The sequence below is a fragment of the Melanotaenia boesemani genome, chromosome 24, assembly GCF_017639745.1.
Source record: "Melanotaenia boesemani isolate fMelBoe1 chromosome 24, fMelBoe1.pri, whole genome shotgun sequence".
NCBI lineage: Eukaryota > Metazoa > Chordata > Actinopteri > Atheriniformes > Melanotaeniidae > Melanotaenia > Melanotaenia boesemani.
In genome coordinates this window covers 8622214-8633618 of record NC_055705.1, presented here as the reverse complement: position 1 = coordinate 8633618, position 11405 = coordinate 8622214, and the positions used below count along the sequence as shown (strand labels likewise).

General features: G+C 36.4%; 1 protein-coding gene across 1 annotated transcript; it reads right to left on the bottom strand.

The window, feature by feature from the left end:
* Nucleotides 1-1661: 1661 nt before the first annotated feature.
* On the bottom strand, nt 1662-11170 carry pnpla4 (patatin-like phospholipase domain containing 4). The gene is made up of 7 exons (XM_041978574.1): nt 11026-11170; nt 9532-9720; nt 7240-7334; nt 5639-5774; nt 5345-5410; nt 2816-2968; nt 1662-1873 (listed from the first exon to the last, which is right to left on the bottom strand). Exons 2-7 carry the CDS (start codon nt 9709-9711, stop codon nt 1742-1744), a joined length of 762 nt encoding a protein of 253 aa, XP_041834508.1. The 5' UTR covers nt 9712-9720; nt 11026-11170; the 3' UTR covers nt 1662-1741.
* Nucleotides 11171-11405: the final 235 nt, after the last annotated feature.

Below are 11405 nucleotides of genomic sequence, written 5' to 3'. Positions count from 1 at the left end.
CAAATCTTGGTTCTTAGAGCAGAAATTTGGCTCTTAAAAGACTTAAAGACTTGTTGACTGGTGAGTCTGACTGACTGTAGTGTACCAAGGTTTCTAGGTCAAGACGAAACAAGTTTTTCAAGCAGTCTAAGCCATCAATCAGGTAGGAGCTGACTAAATTTAGCAGAGGAAACACTTTTTTGTTATCTATATGATTTCATGTTTATCCAGAGGTAGGCACCTGCACAAATCACAATAAAAAGCTATTAGCAATGGCCCAACACCTCTATTTACCATGGCAACTGCTAACAATAAGCATTCTAGTTATTTCACCTCATTGGAAAAAGGTTCTCAAACAAGTGAGAAAAACAGGACACACTGTTGCTGTTAAAGAGAAGCATCGTGGGAGAATCCACTTGTTCACTTAGTTCATGTGTAACATTATTAAAACTGTGGCATGTGGACAGAATAAAATCTGGGTTTTATTTAGATTCAGTCTCACTGGGGAAAAATGCAAATGCAGGAAACTAAAGATGAAGAATAAAAACATGCTTCAGAAAGGGAAGCTTGTTCTAGGCATTGATTGGATATCAGTATTTCCAACAGTGACTAAAATACGAAGTATAGTAGCTATTTCAACATCGACTCTTGTTTTAACACATATATGTTCTCTCACCTAATATTCGGCCTTGTAGATAAATATTTCAGCTCCATTTAGTTGACAAAAAGAAGGCAGTGGTCCACGAGATACATGGAGACCCACCACCATCACCTCCAACAGAGGCTGAGGAACTGGTCCTGAACCATTAAGAAGCCTCATAGTTAAACAAACAAACAAAAAACTATCTGTAATGTCAGCTCATGCCCTTGGTATGCCATGTTGGATCTCTACAGCTGGAGAATCTGGGTGACTGTAAAATGGAGCCGTTTGATTATATTTATCTGGAGATGATAGCTCATCTGTTTGAGTTATATATGTTGTTAAGGTGGTTTTACTGGTTTATAATGCTCCATGTAACACTGTTAGAAAGTGCTATTTAAATAAGGTGATCAGACCTGAACCCAGTTTCATGACACACACTCGGGTCCTCTACTGCTTGTGATGCTGAAAAGTCCCTAAATAACTTCCGACTCTGCTCAGTGGCATTATGTAAAAATATATATTTCACCTCCTAGTTAATTTTCTTCTGGTGATCCAATGGGAGCTCAGGGAGTTTAAAATCAAACCAGGACACAAGTGCAGCATATTACAGAATAAATTAGACTGGACCAGAAGACAGAAACTATAACCCTTTCAGGTACAGGACCTCAAAGTAGTCCATAAAATAATTCACATTGGCTTATTTTTTAATATTTTTTTTCTCATTTTTCAGCAAATATGTCATATTTTGTACATCCAGCACACGATAAATTAACCAAGCATCTCAGGTTGCCAGATCTTTTTCAGCTCTTTGATGAGAATCTGCTCAAGTCTCTTCATGCTTGCAGACACATTAAATCCAGCAGAAACATCCAGAACTTCAAAGACAACATCCCATCCCAAAGTCCCGAAGGAGCTCCTGACATGTATGATGGCAGCACAGACTTCCGTCTACTTTCCTCCCACTGCTTCAAGCTAAAGGCCAACATGAAGAGCTTTTTATCAGGTTCTGATGTCACAGTTTGCAAAAAAAAACAAAAAAACAAACAAAAAAAACTTTAATCACTCAGAAAACAAATTAAATTGAGTCACACATTTCTGTAAATGATAACTAGCTTCATGTCAGCTCATCAAGGCTTCTCTCTTCAGGAACCTCACGGCGTCGGAGAAACCTTCCTCACATAAAGACTGCATGGTGCTGCTGGACGGAGGGAAGAGAGCCTGGTTCAGACGTTTGATGTTCTCCACTGAAAACTGAGGACACCAAAGAAGCCGTTAAGTCACCTAAATAGATATTTATTTATTTATCCATGAAAGACAGGGAAAAAAACTATTTACATTTTTTTAATAAAAAGTCAAACAATAAAACAAAGACATTGTATCACAAAATTTGACACAAACTGTAATGAAAATAAAATAATTTAAAAATTTAAATAATGAATACAAAATCTAAGAAAAGAACAACAAAGATTTCTTTTTAAATACCAAAGATTTAAAAAAACACTCGCCAAAAGGCTCACACATCTGCATAAAAACCACACAAAAAGCAACATAAGCCAGAAATGTGTCTAAGCAGATGTACAATAGCATGGAAATATTCAATCAACACTTATAAAAACAAATATTTTAGAAAGGTTGAAGTGCAGACAGCTCATCAGCTGATTTTATTTGTTTCCACAATAGTTACTTTTTTTTATAAAAGAAAAAACCAAAAATTTTTTTATTTTAAAAATGCATTTCTATTATCTATTTCCTTTATCATAATTTCTGTCACGATATTAATTAAGTTTTCAATACAATTTTCTTCTAAACTCAAACTTCTTCTAAACTGATTTTACTCTGACTAACATGCTCTTTGTTTCCGTGGCAACAGCAAACTTAGCCAAGATAGCGCTGGTGCTAACCTTGCTAATGGGTCTAAAGAAAATTACATTTCCTTATTTTGTTTAGGATCCAAACTATTTCTCAGCAGCTGATTTATTCTCATCACATTCAGTTTCCAGTTCACTGGGTTTAAGATTCAAACTCATTTTTCTATCAATGAACTTTTTCAAGACAAAATTTAAACTATGTGATTCAGGTCATTTTATTGTTTGCAGTTTTTCCAGTTGAGCCAAAAAAAATCTAATTATTCAAATATACACATAAAATAGAGTTCATTATTATAAGTGTGATTCCAAAACACCCAGAACTCACCATTACGTTCATATTGGGCAGTCTGAGCTGGGTGTTGTAGCGCCCCCTGTGGGTAGGACACACATCCTGCAGGCCGGCAAAGGGGGACACGGTGACGGTTCGTCCCACAGGCAGAATGGGCAGGCTGTCAGTGAAGCCTCCATCAATCCATTTCTAATCAAACAAAACAGAGTTAAAGAATAACTTGTTAGTGTCAACATTGCTGACTGAAGGTGGACACTAATCTTTATGTGCTCAGAGAGTCACGTCCAGAGTTCGAATTACGGGGGAGCCAAGGGGAGCTCGGCTCCCCTGAAAGGCACAGGAGCTCCCCTAAAGACATTTAACCGATACTTTGAGGGGGAGCCCTAAATATAGCTCACTTTCAGGTTACATTTAATTTTCCAGAAAGGTTCCTGATGTGTTCTATTTATTTATTTATTTAATTGAATGAATTAAATCCTCCAAATGTGTTCCGTTCCTTTTCTTTCAGCTCTGTGGACTGCAGCGTTGTTTGTTTGTAGCGTGCTGTGAGCATCCATACAAAAAACACTTTATATGCTTTCTTTTGTGGTTGTTAAAAGAACTTTCCGTCCGTGTTTCCGATTAAACGAGCTGCATTCAGTAGGAGCAGAGAGATCTTTTGTAGTAACCATATTTTTGACCGTGCTACATGCACTAATATATATGCGCGTGCAAATGACTTGCAAAGTCACGGTGAACGCCTGACAAAGGCTCCGTAAAAAGCTCAGGTGTAATTCGAGCTCTGACCACGTCCCATTTTCCAGTTGGTTGCAGAGCACTAACATTTGGTTCCTAAAACAATAATTTCAGGTTTATCTTTATACAGCTGAAAAAAGTTCTGCAACATTCATTGTTTTGTCCAGGACACACATTTTTATGCTTTGTATGGTACCAGAGTCTCTTAGTGAAATGGTAATATAGTGTTTAATATCATCAGCTTGATTATGATCACATAATTTGCTTGATTCCATGATCTGAGCCAGTGGGAGTATGTAGCTGTTAAACAGTGAGGGCCCCATAACGGAGCCTTGGGGAACCCCTTATCTTTGTTTTTAATTGATCTATAGTAGGGCTGGACAATATCTTGTTATTTTCAAATATATCTAGACTTTATGACATGATACAGAATGAAGGAATATCGTTTATATCAAAATAAGCTTTTAACTCAAAACAAGCTATCTTTTTGCATTTCGCACAACTGTATTTTTGTTATGCTCATCAAAAAGTATTTTTCATTCCTTTTGTTTTAAGAGCGTAGATGTTCCAGATGAAAATGTTCATAAAACCCCAGCGGGTCATAAACACCTCATCAACTACGTAAATTATATTTGTTATGAAATTTAATCTTATATAGTGTTTTCAGATCTCTGATAGCGGAATGATTTCACATAGCAGCTGATAAAACAGACAACAGTAACCTTCCCCTGATTATAAAGATTCAGTAGCATAAAAACTCCACTGAGTTCTAAACAGTCTAGTTTTATTCTATGAAGTCTAGAAGTGGGCTGCAGCACAAAGCTGGAAAAAACAGAACAAAACTCAGACACCTGCAGCATGTGAGGCAAAGTCTGCTGCAGGAGAAGAGACCTGATCCACGCTGGCTGGGACTTCTAAATAGTTTTTTTTTAAAGCATTTGTAGATTGTTGTGACTGTATAAATATTCTTGCCTTCTTTCCACATGCATGTGCTTCTTTGCACACAAAGGCAGCATGCATGTGGTTGATACAGTAAGACTGCGGTGCAGTAAGAACATTCATGGTTGTTTCTCCTTCATAAACTCTGCTGGACATCTCTATGCAGCTGCTGCAGAAACCGCTTTGAGCTGTTTGGGTTTCAGTTCACTGATGATGTGAATATTAATTCTTATATATAATGTAAAATACAGCATCGATCCATCTCTGCATGCCACCTTTTACTTCCACATGATCTGATCCAGAACAACAGAAGTCTAAAAATAGAACCCTGTACGATCAAAATAACCACCTGTGGTCGAAACAGGTAGAAAATGATCATATTTCCTCAGTTCTTTACATATTAAATATTAAAACTAGTTTTAATGGAAATTCATGTAGTTTAAAAAAAAAAAATTAGGGGCTGCAGGAAAAACTGAAAATCCTGGTAATTTTAGAGTTAATTTAATATACAGCTACTTTAATTTCAGTTTTAATGCACATGTGCTGCTGATCCTTAATAAAAGTGCATTTAGCACTCAAGGCTGTAAATTATATTTGTCTCTTTGGGTACTTGACAAAAATAATCAAGACACGTATCATATATTTTGATTCAGGTAAAAATACTGAGATATGAAATTAGGTTCATATTGCCCAGCCCTAATCTATAGTTACTAATTAATAAAGTAGTCCCTGTCTTTTGAGTTAAATTAAAACCATTTGAGAACCAGACTGGAAAGTTCAACCCAATTTTCCACTTTGTCTAATAATATGTTACTGTCAAGTGTGTCAAACATGGTGCTGAGATGTAGCAGAGAATCAGGTGTTTCCACATCACATGGACCTTCCCATTACCTGTCCTCTGAACTCCACTGGTTTAAGTCCAGCATACATGGGCACAAAGCTGCTGGCCAGCAGGGCCTGAAACACACAGTCAGATGGACGAGTCCAGCTCAAACATCCTGTTAGTGCTGCTGATAAAATATAATATCAAGGCATTCATTAAATAAGTATTGACTTTCTTTTCATTTTAGGGGTAAAGTATTAAAAACCAAAACCTCCTGTAGTAGACTGGGAAAAAAGGAGGTTAAAAAAATCATTAAACATTTACGACTGTTTTAAAATGAACGAATCTAAGAGGACACTTACCTTTATGAGCTCTTCCCTGGAAGAAAACTGAGACACAATGTGGTTTTTGCCACTTTTGGAGTGTGTTATAGAGACATGGAGGCGGTGTGAGGCCAGACTGTGAGCATCTGTGGGGAGAATCTCCTCTATCCCCTCTCTGCAGACATATGTCAGATTTTTATAAAAATACTCATCACATTATTCCTACTTAAGCCACTACATTTGTAAAAACATACATTTACAGACTTGGACAAAATTGTGGGTACCCTTCGGTTAATGAAAGAAAAACTATGAAATTTAACCAGTGAAAGTCAGACATTACTTTTCAACCATGCTTCAAAAGGATTATTTAAAAAAAATAAACTCATGAAACAGGTCTGGATAAAAATGATGGTACCCCTAGAAAAGACTGAAAATAATGTAACAGAGAGACGTGTTAATCCAAGGTGTGTCCACTAATTAGCATCACAGGTGTCTACAATCTTGTAATCAGTCACTGGGCCTATATATAGGCTACAGGTAGTCACTGTGCTGTTTGGTGACATGATGTGTACCACACTCAATATGGACCAGAGGAAGCAAAGGAAGGAGTTGTCTCAGGAGATTAGAAAGAAAATTATAGACAAGCATGTTAAAGGTAAAGGTAATAAGACCATCTCCAAGCAGCTTGATGTTCCTGTGACTACAATTGCACATATTATTCAGAAATTTAAGATCCATGGGACTGTAGCCAACCTCCCTGTAGCCAAGGCTCATCAGCTCTATGTTTACAGATGGAAAAATGAAGCATATGAAGAAAAGAACACCGTCCCTACTGTGAAACATGGAGGAGGCTCTGTTATGTTCTGGGGCTGCTTTGCTGCATCTGGTACAGGGTGTCTTGAATCTGCAGGTACAATGAAATCTTAAGGGACTATCAAGGGATTCTAGAGAGAAATGTGCTGGCCAGTGTCAGAAAGCTTGGTCTCAGTTGCAGGTCATGGGTCTTGGAACAGGACAACGACCCAAAACACAACTAAAAACACCCAAGAATGGCTAAGAACGAAACATTGGACTATTCTAAAGTGGCTTCTATGAGCCCTGACCTAAATTCTACTGAGCATCTTTGGAAGGAGCTGAAACATGGCGTCTGGAAAAGGCTCCCTTCAAACCTGAGACAACTGGAGCAGTTTGCTTATGAGGAGTGGGTCAAAATACCTGCTGAGATGTGCAGAAGTCTCACTGACAGTTACAGGAATCGTTTGATTGCAGTGATTGCCTCAAAAGGTTGTGCAACAAAACATTAAGTTAGGGGTACCATCATTTTTGTCCAGGCCTGTTTCATGAGTTTATTTTTTTAAAATAGTTCTGTTAAAGCATGGTTGAAAAGCAATGTCTGACTTTCACTGGTTAAATTTCATAGAATTTTTATTTATTATTACTTTTGTCAGATTCAAGTTATTTCTGTGGACATTGTGAGTTTTTTTTTTTCATTAACCGAAGAGAATCAACAATTTTGTCCACGTCTGTAACTGAGAACCAAACCTTATAGTTTCCAGTTCATGTAGATTTAGGTGAAAAATAAACATACTCATGAAGCTAACTTACTAGCCTCCTCATGTAGAAGTGTTTACGTAGATTACCGTAGAGTGAGCATAAAGTCATATCCCGGTGTGACGGCTCCAAACTTCTGCTGTCTCACACTTTCAGCAAACCTGTAGGTGAAATCTTTACAGTTCTGGAGGAAGAAAGCACATCACACATTATTACTGTCATCATTCAGATTATTAAAAAGATATTTTCTGCACTATATCGACCATCCTCACCAGTGTCACATTCTTTCTTTACGCTGCCATGATGGGTGTCAAAAAGCCATCTGCCATTACTCAATAACTGTTAATTTGACTTTTTTTTTTTTAATTATTAATTTACTGAATAAACAAACACAGTTATACAGAGATATTTTCAGCAGGTTACATAACATAACTACATTTTTTCTTTAATAAGATAGAATAATTTGCCATTAACTGTTTCTCTTTAGGGATGGAACTAACGGCCATTTTACTTTCCAAGCCAGTTGAGCACCTACGTGGTGAGGTCAGATGGCTATACTTTGAAAATGTGCGGTTGTTGGTGTATGATTTGTATGATTTTCCAAAATCCTGGTTTCCAAACCTCCAAAACTGCCAACTGATGGAGATATTGATACCTGATATAGTTTACCACAGCATTTACAACCACCTACCTACCACTGACAAAGTGCTCCTACACAGCTGACAGCTCTCTGACAGCTTCCAATTATTTAATTTGACAGCAGCAAAACCTTTATCCCGCCGTTCAGGGTCAGCAGGCAGTCTGTAAAATAAAATCCCATTCTCGGGATGTTGATTGGAAAATCCACTGGCCATACTGACTGTACCATTAGCTTTTGGTAGCTAATGCTAATTCATTCCTCCAGAGAAAATGTATAGTGGTCTGATTAGCTTATGCAGCATTTAACTAAATGTAGGGTCCTATGAAATCTTTTTAAGTTTTTCTCAAATCCTGTGTTTTCCACTTTGAACCTGCAACAGCTGCATGAAGAAGCAGAAGGCTCTCCTACAATAATTTTGTGGACATGGATGGACATGTTTTTCCCACGGATCTTCCTCAGGACATTCAGCTGCAGCTCCACAAAACTGAGACAGTATTTTAATTTTTTCTAGACACTTATGGTAGAATTTCTTCATTTCTTGAACAATTTTGGTGTTTCTGTTGGTCTCTTAGCTGCTACTGACTCTCTGAAGGAGACTTAAGGCCTGACAGAGCAGGTGACGTCACACAGACAGAAGACTATATCGTTCAGAATTAGGGATGCCACCATTACTTCATTTCACAAGTGATGGCCATATTAAATATTACCACTTTTCAGCAAGGATTATGTCTGAACCATATCAGAATTTACAAATAAATTGTTTAAAAATCAAACAATGTGATTTCCTGGATTTTTATTTCACATTCTGTCTCTCACAGTTGAAGTGTACCTATGATGACTATCACAGAACTCTCATTTTTTAAATTGGGATAATTTGCACAATTGGCGGCTGCCAAATATGTTTTTTTGTCCCACTGTCTGTAGGTTATATTTCTTTTAAAATTATCTGGCAACGCCCTGAAATGATCTTGGGACCTACATGGAGATCAGGACTATTTCTATGGCAATAATCGTACCAAGAAAATCTATAATCGGGACGTCACTAGTCTGAATATTTTTTACTCTTATCTTGCTTAGCTTGTCCCTGCTTGTGTGTGATCATGTGACTGCAAGCCTGCGTCTGATTGGTGAAGCTGGTGGCATCTCTGTGGCACAAATAAAGCATATTTAATTGAATAAATGGTTTAAAAAAATAAAAGGATGCTCAATGCAAAAGAGTAAAAGTAGCATTTCGTCTTTACAAAATCAAGTAAAAGTAAAAAATATTTACAGTAAAACTACTCTCAGGAGCACTTTTTTTTTTTCAAAAAGTTACCCCAGTAAATGCAACAGAGTAAATGTAATTTATACTACCCACTTTTGACTTTGTACAATGTATTTTTTAAGAGTTTGGTTTTGTTATGTGACATAAAAAAACACATCTGTGATCACATATGTTTATATAGAAACCAGAAAAACCTTGAAGGATTTTCCACAAGGATTTCAACCTGTCATGTCCAACATCATCTCTAAACTGAATGCAGTTTTAATCCTTTTTATTTTATTTAATGTATTTACGCAAACTCTCCAAGAATCTAGACGAGATATTATCTTCACAGATGAACCTTCTGTTAAATTTAAGTGTTACCGCAATGAATACTCACATTTCCAACTTCTAAAAGTCTCTGTGCTACCTGAGAAAACAAACACGTACATCCTTCTAGCTTCAGAAAAACCTCAGTGAGGGTTTCCCCAATCCCACCTCTAGCTTGTCAGGAGCTGTGACCACCACAGCAGCCACCAGCGCTCCGGCTGAAGCCCCTGCACAGGCCCTGAGAGAGCCCAGCAGCTTGTCCCCATGGCGGAGGAAGGCCCCCACCGCACCCAAGTGGTAGATTCCCACAAAACCACATGCAGCAAAGGAAAGGTTCAGGATTGTCATCCTCACCACCTGCACAGACGTTACACAATGTGGAAAAGGACAAATAAAAATCTCTCTGCAGTTTCTACAGTGTAACTATCTTCTTCTAGGAGAAGTCGGACTAAAATGTTTTTGCAATCAGCAGCCTGTTTACTTGAGAGGCCGTCGCTAACTTCCTGTTCAGTGCACATTTTTATTAAACACACACAGTACAACACACAGTACAAACCAGACTGGCCAGCTGTAGTGTTTTTCCTCCAGAAAATCAAAGCAGTATATTCGGTTGTTAAATAGCTGCAATCACTCACATTTAAGGGGATCTAAGCGGTCAGATTTGCTCAACACAGCAGCTGTAGATCTGTAAGCTATAATCAGAGGTTTCATTTAAACACAATCAGGTGGTGTGTGTACCCCCAGGATGTTTCCATAACATGTTTTGTACCTGTAACTGACCACTGATATAATATGTAGTATATTACTATTAGGAACCTAACTGGACATCAGAGAGTCATCCAATATGCTGCCACCTTCTGAAGATTAAATTAATATTTTATCTAGTTTAATACACATACATGCATTCTTATTACCAAGTTTGCCTCAGTGATAAATAGGACAAGAAAATCGTATAGCTATGTTTTTAATATATATATATATATATATACGACAACATATTATTTTATAAATATTTTACAGAACAGATTTAAATAAACCAACTAAATAAAAAGTCAAATAAAATTAAAAATAAAAATAAAACATCACTGTATATGTGTGCAGAAGGAAAATATAGTATGTGGGAAAAATGTGGCACTGTTTTTAAGTAATTCATAAATCATAAGGTTAAAATATTATTTAGAAATATTAAATATATATTAAGTTAATATAACATAAAACAAACATATATGTATGGAATTAAATATATGTGTTTATACTAATAAATAATAATTTATAATAATAATTTATAATAATATATAAAAACATAATTTAATCAAATTATATTTAGTAAATTATGTTATATATAAATAAATAAAACTAACAACATTAAAATACATATAAAAATAAGGACTTAAATATTATTAAGTTTATGAAATTACATTCTTTTACGATTTACGATTCTTTAAGATTAAATATGATGAAAAGAAGAAACAAGTAATAAACTAAGCAAGTTAAAACAATGACTCTTTTTTTCTTAACTTGTTTGCATAAATATTAAGTTTGTGGTCAAAAACACGTTCAGTCTGATTTCTCTCACAGAGAAACCGAGGCTAGCTAAACTGTCACAGAGGAAGACTTCTTTACAGAGGAAGACTTCTTTACAGAGGAAGACTTCGGACGTACCGAGTTCTGGTACCAGCGCCGTCAGCATGTAGCTTCAGGTCAGTAAAGTTGGTTCAATTAATTTAATAGAGCTCACCCGAAGGAAACATTATGTTTTTACAGAAGAGATTCATGTTGCACAACTATTCTCTGAATACCGGAAGTAAACAAGGGCACATCCGTTTCCTTTCACATTAAACCTTCGCTGTCACAAGGAGTTCTTTTAAAAATAAAAGTTTACTTCGTTTGTTATGGAAACACATTTCATTCACTCGGGAAAAAAAGCTCTGTTTCCGATTGAGTTTTTCTAAATTTAGGGAGAAATGTGGGAATTCATTTGACACTTTTACAAATGTTTTTTTTTTCCCCCTGAATTTACAAGATAAGAATAATGATTGAAA

Excerpts from the sequence above, each read along its gene's own strand:
- pnpla4 (XM_041978574.1), bottom strand. The coding sequence starts at position 9,711 with ATGACAATCCTGAACCTTTCCTTTGCTGCATGTGGTTTTGTGGGAATC. Across the intron at positions 5,411-5,638 it reads CCAGGGAAGAGCTCATAAAG|GCCCTGCTGGCCAGCAGCTT; the intron begins GTAAGTGTCCTC and ends TGTGTGTTTCAG. Across the intron at positions 2,969-5,344 it reads CAGTGGAGTTCAGAGGACAG|AAATGGATTGATGGAGGCTT; the intron begins GTAATGGGAAGG and ends TTGTTTGATTAG.